Source organism: Ylistrum balloti, unplaced genomic scaffold, assembly GCF_031769215.1.
Source record: "Ylistrum balloti isolate Yb309-2 unplaced genomic scaffold, AGI_CSIRO_Ybal_v1 Utg370246, whole genome shotgun sequence".
Taxonomy (NCBI): Eukaryota; Metazoa; Mollusca; class Bivalvia; order Pectinida; family Pectinidae; genus Ylistrum; species Ylistrum balloti.
The window spans coordinates 1352493-1370561 of record NW_026782198.1 but is presented as its reverse complement, the minus strand read 5'-3'; the positions used below and the strand labels follow the sequence as shown (position 1 = coordinate 1370561).

The 18069-nt window shown below is 33.9% G+C and overlaps 1 protein-coding gene across 1 annotated transcript; it reads right to left on the bottom strand.

Moving 5' to 3' along the window:
• Positions 1–1282: 1282 nt before the first annotated feature.
• On the bottom strand, positions 1283–6654 carry LOC132552366 (protein FAM136A-like). The gene is made up of 3 exons (XM_060216529.1): positions 6560–6654; positions 5177–5317; positions 1283–4273 (listed from the first exon to the last, which is right to left on the bottom strand). The coding sequence occupies exons 1-3, from the start codon at positions 6641–6643 to the stop codon at positions 4073–4075; spliced, it is 426 nt and encodes a 141-aa protein (XP_060072512.1). The 5' UTR covers positions 6644–6654; the 3' UTR covers positions 1283–4072.
• Positions 6655–18069: the final 11415 nt, after the last annotated feature.

Sequence of the window (18069 nt, the reverse complement as noted above, 5' to 3'; positions counted from 1 at the left end):
TTGAGGTTGCCAAGTTGCAGTCCATGAAAGTGGAATTTTACCAAAAGTTTTGAGTAAAACCAGAATCCATAAAACCATCTATGGTTTGTTCATTTTCAAGATATATACTTCAATCTATCATTATTTAATGCCATTCTTTGACACCAAACAAAATACAACTCTCATAACTTTACAATATTCCTTATCCTTTGGCGATTCATGTTGCTGCAAGTGGGAAAATTTGTGGTAGAAAATTGACGGGCAATAACTCTTCAAAACCATATCCGGTCAAAATCTGCTTTGTTATTTATGACTATTAGTGTTGTAAAACGAGATCACAGAAGGATATTGGCGCCAACCATTGGTTGATGCTTGTTTCTGAAAGTTGGATCTTTTCTCTTCTATTCTGCTTTTGCTCTAAATGGTAAGAAAAACATTCTTTTACAGATATAGCTGATAATAATCTTTTAACAGCAAAATCCAAGATGATCGCTTGGAAGCCATTTTTGTTTTTCTGATTAGTCCCAATATTAAATGGGTACAATTGGGGAACACGGGGAACCTATATATTAAATATAGAAAGATCCATTCAGTACTTCTCAAGAAATAGTTGTAACAATTTTTCCTCTGTGAAATCCATGATGGCCAACAGTCGGCCATTTCACTTTTCTGATCAGTCACAAAATCAAACGACCACAACTAAAGACCAAGGGGACCCTGCACATGAAATTTGAGAAAGATCTATGCTGTGGTTCTCGAGAAAAAGCGATAACAATCTTTCAAAGTGAAAATACAAGATGGCCTCCTGTCAGCCATTTTATTTTCCTGATCAGCCCCAAAATCAAATAAACACATCTAAGGACCAAGGGGAACATACATATGAAATTTAAGAGAGCTCCATCCAGTTTTTTCTAAATAAATAGCGATAACAAAAAGTTGTTTACAGATGGAACAGACATAGGGTGATTTGAATAGCCCACCATCATCAGATTGTGGGCTAAAAATTGTTGACAGATTGCGGACAATGGATGGATGTCAGACAATACCGACCAGGTGAGCTTAAAATAAATAACAAATCATGATGGTTAAAAACATAGATGACCATCTGTCAACTTTTTTTTCAGATCAGTCCCAAAATCTGACAATGAAAAACTAAAATTTGAAAATGATCCATCCAGTTCTTCTCAAGAAAGAATGATAACAAAAAATGGTTAAAGAGCAGCGGAGGGGCAACAGACCACAGAAAGGGTAATTTAAACATCCCATCATCTGAAGATTTTAGGCTGAAAAAAAAGACAAAAAACTATTTTTGATCATTTTTATTTCTCTCTATTTACATCAGATATAATATTATGGTTTACAAATAAGGTGCATCATCATACAACATTTATAACCATATAGGTACATTTTGTATTGGTTTTAATATTCCTGTAAATGTATATGCATGCATTATGAACAATCAATATTTCTGTACATGTATTACTACATACATGTATCTGTATTTGGCCTCTTAAATTGATTTTGTTACCTGTATTTTCATTATTGTTCAGTTTCTGAATTATCCCGTTGTTACCTCATGTGTTATCCAATGGTCAGGGTTTTCTCTTTTGTCATTGTACCATTGGCCATTTTGGTGGAACATTTGTTACTCCCTTTAAGACTTTCTAATGATGGCAGGTAAGAAATCTATCTTTCACATAATTAATAGTCTAAACATCTACATTATCTATTTCGTCCGATATTTTCACATTCATACATTTGATAAGATCCTATTACCTGGTAGCAAATTTCTATTTACTGCATGTACCAGATATTGAATTGTATTCGTTTGTCAGCTCTGTATCAATACATACTGAGAAGATATGAAGATTTATATGTGTATGTTTAATATAACCTATATCTATTTATTATTTCAATACTATAACAAATCCTAATCTGTATTAGTATTGATATTGTGCTCTATGTGTGTGTTAGAGCATAATGTACTTTAATTGGAATTGTTATATAATGACAGGGTAATCCACTGTACTAAGTACTAAGTTTGTTGGCGTGATAAATCTGTAACAAGAAGCCCAGGGGTCTAAACAGTCACATGTCATGAACTCACAAACAATTGGAATGAATGTGTAGTATAGAGAAGCATAAATGTGAAGTGCTATTTTTACAGGGAAAGGAGAATTTTACTGGGTTTTGACTTGTTATTGCACAACTTCCATAGGATCATGAAATTTACAATTTTGGTAAAGCCCCTCTAGACCCTTCCATCCATGAAGAGTATTCTATTCTAGCATTTTAAGTTATTGAGAAGAAGTTTTTCACATTTTCAGCCAATTTGATCCTTTTTCACCTTACCAAGAAGCCCCTGGGGGTCAACAAGGGTAATATTTGCATATCATCACACTGTCACACTATACTAACAAATCTATCATAGTTTTGTTTATTTCAAAAGAAAATAAACTAATGCTCAAAAATGTAATTTTCCTATATAAAATATAGTAAATTTTACCCCCACCCCAAGGGGAAATTTGAGAGCCTGGTATCATGAAATTCAGAATTTTTTTAAAGCAGTTTATAATACCCCTTCCATCCATGAAGATTATTTGATTCCACAGTATTTGGTATTGAGAAAAGGTTTTTTATATTTCAACAATTTGACCCCTTTTTGGCCCAGTCACTCAGGCCCCTGAGGAGTGGGGACCATATAATTTAAAATTTTAGTTCAGCTTTGGCCATGAAAGGTTTCTGCAAAATTTCTTTGAAAATTGGTTCAAGGACTTTCCAAAAGATGTCAAAAATGTAAAAATACTACAGACAGAAGAAGGACAATAGGGGATCTCAACAGGTCAGGTGACCTAAAAATTCTACCACTCCTACACCTGCATAGAAAGCTATTTCAGTATTGTTTCATTGAAATAGAATTTCCCAAAGCATCACATTAATGAAAAGTTTGATTAATTTCAGTGCTTTTTCTTTGCCAGTTATATCGCCCAGTCCACAGTCATGGCCATTTTGAGGTGGGAGTCTTCTTGTAGTAGCTTAGCTGGGGGTTACCATAGCGAATAACATATGGGAGGTCTGTCACATGATAACCAAAGCAACTGGAGTAAAGTGTTTTGCCTTAAAACATAACCACTGCAGAACAGGAAAGTAAGTGATCTCAAGTTTCGAAAACTCAGAAACCAACTTCTTCAGGTATGAATCGAAACCATGCACCTCATACCTTAACCCCAACACAATGCTACCACTCCTAGGCCTGAATTGTTTCATTGTTTATTAAATTACTTTAAACTATAGTTAAGAAAAGATCTATATACCTGTGTTCATCATTTATTAAATTACTGTAAACTACAGTTAAGAAAAGATTTAAAAACTTCTATTTCACCATTCATCAAATTGTCTTATACAACAGTTTAGCATTTCATTATTCATTCAATTACCATACACTACAGTTCAGAAAAGACATAAAAAACTTGTATTTCATCATTAATTAAATTACCTTATACTTGTACTACAGTTCAGAAAAGATCTAAAATCATGTATTTCACCATCCATCACATTGTCTTATATTATATACAGTTTGGAAAAGATATGAAAACTTGTATTTTGTCATTCATTAAATAATCTTATACAATCTCTCAACTTTAAAGAGATGTATCTCTTCTGTTAAATTTATGTTATACATCAACAGTTAATTCAAGTTTCTGTTTGAAACATCTTTCCTGAGAACTGCGATATTTCTATGTAGTACATACAGTGAGTATGGCATTATTGTTTTGTGATGTACGTACAATTGCTTTTGTTCATTTTGTGAATTTAGCCAGTCAAATAACCTATCAACATGACATTCTAATTTAAGTGTCTCAATTTTTTAGAAGGGGCATTAAAAATCACTAATACATGTATATGTTTTATCATCATTAGATAATATCCCAATTATTGAATCACTCTGGCACACATGAGAATATATTTCATGCAACTCTCTTCCATACTGATCAACTGGATTCTTTCCTCCTGTTTCATCAACGCGACCATGTAAATCTGTACAATCATTATACATATTCACCACACATAGGTTACTTCATTAACTACAGAATTAAGAGTACTTGTTGCTAGCTATAGACGTTGCCATGCGTTTAAACATTGGTCCAACTAAATCCACATGTGAATCTGCACACTTAATCATGCATTTCTCCATCTCTCCTCGAATCTTATCAAACTCCGATTCTTTTGGTGAGCCTGACAATTTGTCGCGAGCTTTGTCCTGACAGTCCATAGCACAGCGCTGTAGTCGGTTCTAGAAATAAAAAGTCATTGTTAGAGACAGAAAAAATGTTTCCCCAAGTTCTGATTTTCAACTAAAATGTAACATATATAATACATAAATATAGAAAGTCTAATAATCAAATTGGACATTTTTGTGGGACTTATTTTTCATGGTCTATCAAAAAATCACTATTTCTTGGACATGTGATCTCATGGATGATAGTCCAATTATCTGTGAATGTTATTTAACAGTTCATAGACATATGAATTCAATCTGAGACTTACTGTACATTTGCATATTTAGCTATTATCTGCATTTATACAACTTGATTAAATTGTATTCAGTTTTGATTACCTCCCTTTAGAATACATGTTCACAAAAATGCATGGTGCTTGTTTCCTTTTCTGTATAAAAAGATGGCCTACAACATGTTTCCTTAAAAATTATATGAAATGAGAACTTCAGGGACCTTTTTTCAAGAAAAGACAGCAACTTTTGTCGCTGTTTATAAATCAGTGTATGTTTTAGGTATTTTATAGCTTGATATATATACAATGTAATTTTATTCTGTGTGAAAACGGTCATGTGTAATGTATATTGCCAAATGTATAGATTTTGCCATTTTGGCATAGTTACTGAGGTTCCTTTCAGAGACAAGAAGATTTTTCAACCCGGACAGGGAAATGTCTACCTAGCCATTTCTTTGGCCCTTTGAATATCAAAAAACAAACTTACAAGATATGTTCAGTTGTCCCTTCCTTTGAGTTATTACCCTGGTTACTATAATACATATATGGACCATGGGTTGGGACAATCCTTTTTAGTATCTTGTGGGCCTCCAATTCTGAATGTAGATATTTCTGAAGAAATGGCACATCAGGAGTATTTAGGTTTATGGGTTGTTTCTATATTTTACAACTGACTATTTAGTACCTGATAGGCCTCCATTTCTGACTGTACATATTTCTGTATCTGCATCATTCTTGATGAACAGCGTTCCAGACAGCGGTCCTTGTCCTCTACTGTGTACGACTGATTCTCTACACACTTTAGGTTACATCTATACATTTCAGCCTGAAATACAAGTACAGAATCTTAACAGAATGACTATTTGGTTTAGTTTGTTAAAGCTTTATGTCCTATTAACACCCAGGATAATTTAAGGACAGGCCAGGTTCGGGTGGTGGAGGAAAGCTGGAGTTCACAGAGAAAATCGACAGACCTGCGGCCAGTACCTGGCAACTGCTCCAAGTAGGTCTCAAGCCTGCAACCCAGAGGTGGAGGGCTTTTGATAAAGATGGTCAGACTCCTTGACCACTTGACCACTGAGGCCCTAACAGAGTGACCAAGTAAAAACAAGTGATAAAAAAGAACATGTAAACACACAAACTTTAATGGTGTATTCTTATAAAACATAGATACATGTTAACAGATCTGTAACAATCTGTTTCACTAGGTGACAGTCATCGCTGAATGTAGGTAAACAACATCTATTAATTCATTTACATTTGCAGTAGAGCATAGCATTGTGTCCCACACCATTTTCTTGGTTTAATTGTCAAGATCATATAGCACTTAACACTAACAGCCAATCTGTTGTCCATTCCATCATTTACTTAATGTAGATAGGTTAATGAAGCTTACAAGTTAGTATATGGCAAGGTAATTACGTAGAAGAGAGTACACACTACAATATATGCGATGTACCAGATAGGATTCTTAAACTCAAGACTGACATTGTGGTTATAGGTCAAAGTTGTTGCTAAATGTACCTTAATTTCTTACTCAATATAGAAAAGTGATATGGCAAGGCAGTGTGTCAAATAGAAGTACCTCTTTACGGTCTGTATGTCCATGCATGGTCAAAGTCACGCACTTTAATAGTGATAAACAAGAAAGTTAGAGATTTAATTAAAGCGTCAGAATATTTTCCTTCTGAGTCACTTAAGGTTGATCATATCATCTCCTGGATGTATGGCGACTTTTCTGTGCCGGTTTCTACAAGGTCAGTGTCATTAAAAGTTCAAATATTGGAAGTTTTTATCAAGGGGCATGTTTTGTGTATTGTTGGTGGTATACGCAACCATCTGTGCAGATCAGTGTATATTGTTTTAATTTCTACTATCTTAGCCCGCTGGTAGTGACCTATCATTAAAATTGCAAGTTCTAAAAACGAACGATCACTGCCAACAGCAGTAGCCATTCGCCGGTCCGGGTCTGCAGAGCTTAGAGGTCACATGTTATCGTCATATTCTCTTCACGTTCAAACCATACCAAGCTTCATTGAAAATGAGCGAGTGATGAAATATCACAAACCTCAATACCCCTGATTTGCCCTTTCTCCAGCTCTTCGCTTCTGGCAGTGACAGCATTCTGCACACGTGCTTGCGCGGCTTCCATGTTTTCGAGTAGTCGCCTACAGTTATATGAATCTCATACGTCTAATGGACCAGAATGTTACCAACTCAAATCCAACATTTATCGACTACTTTATCCTGTTTGTCGTGTTATATTAAATGGCTTATAAACATGCAAGAGTATATTTTCCACCGTGCATGTATATAAGAAGTTCAGACATGAATACCACTCAGAATAGATTTAAAGAGAAAGCCTATTACAAATGAAAATACAGATATATATGATATGCGCTGTTCAGTCGCACGGTCGTTTGCTGTTAAATTATCAGACAGGGCATTATGGTAGGGTAGTATTGTGAGGCTAGAATTTACAGCATGGCGACAAAACACATAGAGAACGAGATGCATATTATATCATACAATTGGTTAATCATTTCATAATTGATTACCTTCAGGTATATACTTCCTCAGAGCCTGACACAGTGTTCATCATTTTCATACAGATGAACTTGTCAAAACAGTAATTTTGATGTACTTTTTTTCGTTGATTTTTATACGCATTACATTCAAGTATTAAATGGTATTCATCTTCGATGAATTATCTCGTGGTTCACATGTTACAGAATCATCTAGACCCTGTAGTACTATCGTAACGACCAACTTCAACTGAAAAACGATCACGGCGCAGATTCACATAATTTAGTTATAAAAACTCTACAATTTTAAGGACTAAATATTTAGTTAAATAAAATGGTAATGTGACATTGTCAAAAGGGGGTTGATAAATATGTAGATGTGTAGATGTTGTCAGTCTCAATAAAAATGTTGACTGATCAGTAGTGATATATTGGTAGAATAATTTGTATACATTAGCTCGTTTTCCCATGAGTATCCGAAACCAATCATAATTATCTTTTTTTTTTTTACAAAATTAATACATCTGAAACAGTTCTTGCATTTATATGTAGACATATGTACGATTCAAAATACAATTTCCTGAAGTATTCCAAGTTTCCTGTAATATTCAAGCGTAAAACGACATCGTTCACAATAAACCATAGGATTTGAGGTAGTTAGACGGATAGGAACAATGACTTAGTATATAAAGGAGATGTCCATTTGACGGATAGGAACAATAACTAAGGATATATAGGAGATGTCCATTAGACGGATAGGGACAATAACTAAGAATATATAGGGGATGTCAATTAGACGGATAGGAACAATAACTAAGGATATATAGGGGATGTCCATAAGACGGATTGAAACAACTACTAAGGATATATAGTTCCTATTGTTCCTATCCATCTAGTGCGCATCTCCGATATACCTATATACCTATATATCTATATACCTATATACTTATATATCCATATACCTAATTATCTATATATCTACATATCCCGAGCTATTGGCGTATCTCTTCTAAAAATGGCTTGCCCAAGTCTTGCTAAAAATGTATTACATGGTATCAGGCCTTTATAACCGATACAGCATTGTCGGTACCTACGCGGTGTATCTAGTAGTATGGTCATTAGACGTATTAGATTTTTGACCATAAAAGTTTGGTTCAAAGCAAACGCTCAGAAGATAGTGATGGATTTAAAGGGACACAATCCCATTTGTTTACATGACGGAAGGTTCTTACAACGTGAGGTATAGGTTATCCTTAGCGCAATAGTGTCTGAATCCTTATTAATGGTATCTCGGTAACAATGCTATATCAATGATTTGAAATCAAATAAATACATCAATGTTTTCTTCTTCATAGGGGATAATGACTTCCACCACAATTGATGGATTATGTAGGCGGCCGTTTCAGGATAAAAATTAAACCTATTTAAGCATCCTTAAGTAAAATCACCCAAGTGAAAAGCAAGTTTTTAGTCATAATGTGCATTTGTTACTTTGTTACTTGTTATTTACACTTGGTTGTAAAAAATTGATTTCATAAATGTGCACTTCAGTGCACATGATATCGAGGGGTTACTGTTCCTTATTAACACAAAAATCAGCTGTTATTTAAATAAATTAAGAATTTTGTCTAACAGCAAATTATTTTTTTAAACATAATGTTTTAGTGAAAGTCTCTATAGGTTTCCGTATGTTTTTTAAAAAGAAGATGGTGTCTTAAAATGATTTATATTTAAAACCACAATCTATTTAAATGGAATTGGTATGTCAAAACATTTCAGTGGAAATTATGCAACCCGATTAAGTGAAAATTGTGCCTTAAAACACCTAAATAGAAATACTTAAGTATTAATCGTTATTTACTTTCGAATGTGAAAACTCACTTACCTAAGGATGTTATTAAGTTGGACAGGACCCAACTTTTCTATGTTCTACCCAAGATCCATAAACCGGGCGGCCCCGGACAGACCTATTGTGTCTGCATCTGGAGGACTCAGAAGGATGCTTTCAGAACAGTAGACCATTTCATCAAACATTTAGCTCCTTCATCAAGGACACAAAGATTTTTTAAAATAAGATAAATGATAAGGGCAAGATACCATCAGACAAGTTATTAGCGACTGATGATGTCTCGTCTGTTTACACTGCCATTCCACATCTAATGGGCGCTGTTGGATAATTTTGATGTTGAATTTTAAGGGTAAGGATGATAGCATGTGTTAATTTAGTTCTTCACTTATCATAGTAAAAACGTGCAACTAACAAGGTCACGAGCCTATGAAATACACACTAATTTACAGACTGAGTATGATGTTAAGGTTGGTTGTACTAATCTTTACAAGTATACATTTCTTCACTTACTTTGTTATATATGTCTGTGATATATAGAGAGAAATTTCATATCTCTTATTACGAAATAACACAAATAAGATAAATTGAGGACTGATATAAAAAGCGTCTGACCCAAATGAGGAATGATATATCCTTAAATATAGCCATATTCAATGCAAATTTAGGAATACATATGGTATAGGGTGTCACATCCCTTGGAATAAGGTCAGAGGTCAACCAGTTTTCGTCAAATTTTTAAACATGTTAATTATGTAGAAGAATTCCTTGATCTCTTATAAAAACAAAATGACCCGAGGACTGCTATATCCTTAAATGTAGTCCTAGCAAATACAAACTAGACTCAGTATGGTATAGGGTGTCACACATTCCAGTGTAGAGGTCAGAGGTAAACGAGTTTCTCTACATCTCCTGGTCATATAGTATGATTACATATGGAAATCTTTTGTCTTTTTTGAAACTGACGAAACGTTTGACCCAATTGAAGATTGCTATATCCTAAAATATAGCCTTTGGCAAAACAAACTATAATATTTTCACCAGAGGATGTCACTCCCCCAAGTATAGGTGTCAGAGGTAATACAGTTTTTGTCCAGTCTTGTATATGTAGTTGAAATTTCATGTCTTTTATTACTAAAAATGTCCGACTCCTTTAAGGACTGCTGTACATCTAAATGTAGCCCAAGACAATACAAACTAGAACCCATATAGTATAGAATGTTACATCTCCCAGTGTAGGGGTCAGAGGTCAACAACTTTTTGTCAAGTTCTTGTAGTATAAATTGGACCCACGATAATCTGGACACCAATAGTCCAGAAAAGTCACAATTTGGATGGAAATGTTGGGGAACGGATTTCCACAACGTTAATTGTATTCACCAGTTCGGAAATTCGAATTCCGGTTCCAGAAGTAGTTTTTAGGAAAGGAATGGGTTTTCCATAGTAATATAAATTCCTGCAATAGTCTGAACACTTATTGTTATCATGTAATGAAAATTTATCGTGTTCAGTCACCCGTGCCACAGATGTACGACACTGATAGACCCTGTATGTAGTCATGGAGACCATTGCTAGTTACTGCGTAGTTTGATAGTACTTTTCTACAGGTACAGATATTTTGATTGAAGTGTCACGTATTGATACAATCCATGATAAAACATGATCAGATGATATACAATAAAACAATTTAAAAATGCATCAATACTCGGACATATTTGGCTCGTGAGACACTCTTACATTCGGCTTCACGCACGGTCATCGGGTGGATGATTATTTGGTAAGAAGTGTTGTTTGATTTAGGTCAAAAATACATTTACAAGAGAGAGAAAATATAACTATTGTATATCTAATTGTATTGAGGATGAGACGCACTTTTTTATTGCCTGTTTCTATGGCTACTGGAAAAGAACCACTTCTAAAATTTGATGAAATTCTTCTATGAAAACTATTTCGAACGTTCTTAACATAATAACTTGTTTCACTTTTATATAAGCGGTAGGTACGCAACTGATTACCATTTTCCCGGTTAATTAATCATTAAAAAATAACTCATCCAGACATGTTCATTCAGTATCCGCTTAATATCACAAAGTTTGTTTTTTCAAAGCGTTGACTGATCATAATGTCTGTTAATTTAAAGTTGTTTATAATATCATCACATTTCCTCCGCCATGAATTTGCAATAAGGTCAGAAGCCATTGTAGCCATTTTTCCCCGCGTCATATAGTTTAACACGTAGACCTAAAACTTCAATAATTAGCTTATGATGTGTTGACATGAATCCCATATCGCCTCGACTTGCTGTACTAGAGGAGTTTTTTGACGAGTTTAGAGACAACCTGCAAGCTTTATTCTGTATGCTATCTACATGTGTCCGTTTCGATATTCCCCATATTCCTGCCCCGTAGTATAACACAGGTTCCACAAGAGTACGAATAACAAATACGTCGAACGAAAAACCTCCAACAGATAAGAACTTGGTGTATACAGCAAATAGTGCCTTACTCACTGATTAAGTAACATTTTGCACTGTATACTTGTTATCCGTGTATTCATTAAACGCTAATCCTAAGTATCGACATGAAGTGTCAAAGTCAGTATGTTGATCCCCACATTTAAAAGCATTAGTAGATCTGGGGGAGTTATTTCAACTGAAGTGAAATACTCCTCCACTTGCCGCATCAGGAGTTTTAACCACATCCAGTATTTTTTAAAAATAGGTTTGGAATCAGGAATTAATGCAATGTCATCTGTGTATAGAAGTACTGTTATATTTTTTTCATTTATATCAATTCCACAATTAAGAGAATTTATCTCCTTAACAATGTCGTTTACGTACATTATGTAAACAGAAAGAAAGTGTCGGGGATAACTTACAGCCTTGTTTCGTTCCGAAATTAATGTTGAAAAAGTAAGGGAATTTCCTAACTTGACAGAACTTGTCGAAATTGTATATAAAGATTGCATGGTATATAAAAATTTGATGGTACATGAAGATTCAGTAATTCTCAGCCTCATCAGGTTTATACCACAGTAAATCATGATGAATATTATTAAATACTCCCTTCACATCAATCAAGCATACGACTGATGTATTCTTCGTTGTATTCTTTTATTCTTTACAATCAACTTTAGTTAGTTTATAAAAAATGCCTAAATACCATGATTGATAAAAGACTGATTAACCTGCAATGATAATATTTTTGTTATGCTAAATATTTGGGGTTAAAAATAATCTTTCCTCAGGTTCCCTACTTGCTTTTGCATTATTCAATTTGTACCAAGCTTTAAACACATCTTTCCAAAAGTTATTTATACATATATTACTACATTTTGATATATATTCACCACTTATATTATCAACACGTCCATATTAATTTCATCTTTCAAAATTAATTTTCATTTGTCATTAACATATGACACAAATCATAGCATACAAATTTGATTTGCAACTAATAACGATTAGGTCATCATCCCTCAATTATTCTACATATATAACGTAACAAAACTGTCTTATTAATCTGGGAATTAGCATTAGCAAGGGAGAAACTCCAGTTAAATTGTTAAGTTGACAAAATTCGGCAGTCTGGAAAACTCGTAGACAAAGATGTTTGGATTATCTGCGGTCCACTCTATTCATATTGGGGGAATTTCATGTATTATATATATAAAAAAAACATCTGACCCAATTGAGGACTGGTATACACCTGAATGTAGCGTAGGCAATAAAAATATACGTTACTAATGTACCAGCCAGAAAATCTCTTTCAGCCATATCCAAGGGCGACCACTCTCCCAAACTTAGTTTTTGAAACTTCATAGCATCTTAATATTCATCTTGAACATGTTAAGAGCACGCACTCAGGTCAACATTCAGTTATCGACCTGCGCCTGTGAATGACAACTAGGAAATGTACATGTAATGAAAAAATACCCTAAATGAACTTATCGTGATCGCAACAAAATAATAATAAATAATGAAATGTAGAATTATTCATTTTAATTCGTTACAATTTAAATTCAAATGGTGTCGTTTCATTTTCCTTTGTATGAACAGTCCCATCTGAAAAGCAAAATAATATTGCTTGTTGAAATGATTATTTAGCTCATTAGTTTCGGTCCCCTTAAGAATCGTATCTCACTGGCTCCGCTACGTCAATAAATTGCAACCAAATATGCACGAATTAAAACGAATTCTTACTATAAGATTTATTTAAGAAAAAAATAAACGGACTAGTGAAACACTGGCATTTTTCTGAAAATATCCACAGATCCGACCTCAAATTCGCTCACCTGAAATGACATGTTTATCGGAAAGGTGACTGCACTTCTGTCTTTGATGGCACCTCCAAATTACACTGACGCTGGGGTTAGCTTATAGTGACTCAGATTTACACATATATCACATAAAATCGTAGTTCGAACGGAAGTGACATTTTCATGAAAATGAAGAAAAATGAACCAAAAACTAACCCACCAAAAAAGAAGAAAAAAAACATGGTGCAATAATGGTGGATATCTGTGTTCAGGTGTGCACTTATTCTAAAGAGGTATTTTCCAATATAAGGTGTGCCGTGTTTGGACTTTCGTAACGATTATTCATGGTCAATTCTTATTGATTTGTCAAACTATAACAAAACACTGGCATCCGAGGATGGATGAATGGGCTGTTTGATCAAAACTGGGAAGTTGTTTGACATGGGAACCATCCACAAATTTGCTAATGAAATATAGATTCATATTGTTTTGTGCATGGATTTATCATCATTGTTTTTGTTTCGTTTCTCGATGCTTGACAATAACCAAAAGTATCCGGATCAGATGTCAAGCAGGTCAATAGTTCAATAGCTCAATGAATTGGCCGCTCCGAAAAACATAACGTTCCGGAACAGATGTCAAAACGATATATGTATCACTGTGTATACTGATTTTTTAAACATCACTCTTGTATTAAGTAAAACTTTATAATGACTGACAACATATTTCTTAAAATAAGTTTATTATCTTGATATGATTGTGACATATCCGCACAGTGGCCAGCTCCACGATCCGAGGGCCCTATAGCGTAAACTTACCAGTCGACATAGTTGTTGGGGAGCGCTCCGTAATTTACAACACAATGGAATAACTAAAACAGAATGTAGGATTTTAAAACACAATACATTTTAAATGAGGGTAGAATTGAATAAGAGTGTAAGGATACAATTAAAAAAAAATGTACAGTTAAAATCTTAAAACAAATTATAATATTGATATAAGGATAGGGACAAATAAGGTCGCAGTTATTAAAATAATTTGATATAAAAAAACCAAGAGAAAAAGACAAATTAGAATAATGTTCCCTTAGTTTAAACTTATTACAAATAAATTGGGCACAATCTATACAATACAATACAATACAATACAATACAATACAATACAATACAATACAATACAATACAATACAATACAACACAACACAACACAACACAACACAACACAACACAACACAACACAACACAACACAACACAACACAATACAATACAATACAATACAATAAAATATAATACAATACAATACAATACAATACAATACAATACAATACAATACCAATACAATACCAATACAATACCAATACAATACAATACAATACAACACAACACAACACAACACAACACAACACAACACAATACAACACAATACAATACAATACAATACAATACAATACAATACAATACAATACCAATACAATACCAATGCAATACAATACCAATACCAATACAATACCAATGCAATACAATACAATACAACACAATACAATACAACACAATACAACACAATGCAACAATACAACACAATACAATACAATACAATACAATACAATACAATACAATACACTACACTACACTACACTACAATACACTACAATACACTACAATACAATACAATACAATACAATACAATACAATACAATACAATACAATACAATACAATACAATACAATACAATACAATACAATACAATACAATACAATACAATGCAATACAATACAATACAATACAATACAATACCAATACAATACCAATACAATACAATACCAATACAATACCAATACAATACAATGCCAATACAATACCAATACAATACCAATACAATACAATACAATACAATACAATACAATACAATACAATACCAATACCAATGCCAATACAATACCAATACAATACAATACAATACCAATACAATACAACACAACACAACACAACACAACACAACACAACACAATACAACACAACACAACACAACACAATACAATACAATACAATACCAATACAATACAATACAACACAACACAACACAACACAACACAACACAACACAACACAATACAATACAATACAATACAATAATATTTTATTAAGAAGTGTCACATGTCAATTCACATCACATATAAAATAAAACAAATAGTATCTAGAATTAACCACATTTATAAAACTGACACCCAGCCTATTAAGGCTTATGAGACACTGTATAGTATGAAATATGGTACCAACATGGCTAAACTAGTACAATGTATAGCTACATGAATATCGTAAGAAAACAAACAAAGTATTAAAAGTACATTCTTCTACGATACATCTTGTGTACAGTACTTGCTACAAGGTATTGCAAATTGGGTTCATTAATTAAAACATTGAGTTTCTGCGTACTGTTTAAATAGTTAAAACCTGGACGATACAGTTCAGCTTTTGTAAGAAGATGAACTCTGATATCTGAATAAAAATCACATACAACTAAAAAATGACATTCATCCTCAATACAATTTAAATCGCACAATGTACAAATTCTATTTTCTAATGGTATTTTAGGACGAGAATACCGACCTGTTTCAATATTAAGCTTTAAATTACCGCTATGAAGTCTCGCTAGAGCCTGTCTATATCTGAAATCCATAATACTAGAGGCATACTTTTCCGTATAATTACTAGATTTAAATAACCTATACGTTCTTAGCTTATTACCGTTATTACATCTACGGTCATCATATAGTTCTCTATACCAATTACGATTATCAACATTTATAAAATGAACCTTGACTGCCTTTATACATTCTTTGGCAGATATTGTAGAACATGTAAGTAGATTATATAAGTTATTGTCCCTTAGGAGTTTAATAACTCTGTTCTCCCAGCTGCGATTGACCGTGAGAAACAGACCAACTATGTATTTTCTTGGTTAATCTAACCTCATCCAAGAATTTAAAATTTATCCACAGTCTACAGACTTCAACTTTTTGATTCACTTTACAAGAGTTCCACCCAAGGTCGCGTCGTGCGGCGAAGTTAGAACCGTTTTTCCCAGTTCCGAGGAAATATCTACACGCACGGTTTTGAACTGTTTGAACGAAGCGATATTTGTTATGTCCCCATATCGCACTACAATAAAAGAGTACAGGTTCCACAAGTGACTTGTAAAGTTGTCTAAAAACTGCTAGTGACATCCCTCCTGCGAATTTTGATTTCGTTATAACTGCACTTAATGCTCTATTTGCTGATTTGGCTAGTTCGCGCACAGATATCGACAAATCCAGGTGCTCTGTAAACCAGAATCCCAAGTATCGGTACCGATCAATATAATCAATATCGATATCGCCACACTTAAATTTGAAGAGAGAACGTTGAGATGAAGGATTTCTGAAATGGATCACTTTAGTTTTTTCCTTGTTGATCAGTAGTCGCCACTTTCTACTTTCTACACCAGTGATTTAGGCACTGGAGCATCCGTTGAACAGAGAGTTCATCCGATGCTAGTAGCGCGATATCGTCCGCGTACATTAAAAGCGAGATCTATTGCAAACACACACACACGCACCCTCCCTCACACGCAATCCAATACACCGTCACAAACACCACCTACCACACACACACCCTCACACATACACACACACACACACACACAGAGAGAGAGAGAGAGAGAGAGAGAGAGAGAGAGAGTTGTTAAATGTCAACCAACAAGGTAGTGTTTTCATGATCATATTTTACATATATACAGTATTCCTTCAAAACCGTAAAGAAAGATATCAAGATAAGTCATCATTTGTATAATGGATAATTTCCTTAAAAACCTTTGATATTACTTCAATAAAAGTGCTGAATAAACCCAATCTCTGCACGAATTAGTTGTCATTTGTACCTTGTTTTTCATGTTTTGATGAACGATCTTAATGCATAACGAGAAGGATTCATAAGCCGCCATACAGTAAATACACTGTAAATCAAGTCACGCAGTTACATTAAACTTTGAAGATACAAGAAACCATTTTTTTGCTTACTTACGGCAGAGACGTATCTCTGCTTACGGTTACTATGGTTGTTTTAGAAATATTCACAGCAGGCGATAAGAATCACGTCAGCTCGATCTTCTTCAACAGCACAGGTCGGGGATGTCCGTGAGCAAATTCCGTAAAATATATTGTTCAAAATTTATCAATAGTTCAACCACAGTGTGCTTCTTTTTTGAAATATATAGTAATCGTATTGTTATTAAAAAATAAACTTATTGTAGATGCTTTTAAAATAGCGATTTAAAAGATCGCGGCATTATTTACCCAGAAAATTGCCGCTAGAGGGCTCTAACTCTTTTCGATATTTCAGCCAATGAGAAGGCCAGGATCGGTAAATTTTGTCTGAAAGGCCGTCGCAATAGGCTGTACGTACTGAGTACGTTTAGCCCAAAAATGGAATTCATTAACATAACTAATGACAATAAAAGAAATATATAAATGCTATTTTTTACTTGTGTTCTATCGTTGTAAGCTGTGCACAAACCACCTTTGTGACCCTGAGTAATCATTAGGAGAAAAGGTCAGTAAAGGTCAATAGGGTCTATTAAACAAAGACAACAGGAATCACTCGACGTTAATAGATTTTTCAGTATTACATAATAAATACCTGTTTTGATGTAGCCACGCATATAAAAGATTTATATATACATTTATATCACGTCAGGACTCTAGTAGCTTCAGCGTGCATATTTAACTAATGACATGAGGTAATTAATTAACAAGGGTTTATTGTGTGTTAAATAGGCCATTTCGTGTTAATTAGGTCATTTACTTTCTATTAAGGTACAACCAAATGACACAGTGAGCCTTGAATTATCAGCACTTCTTCAAATATAAAAATGCAATTCGATATTCCTTATATAGAGGTTAATATATATATAAAG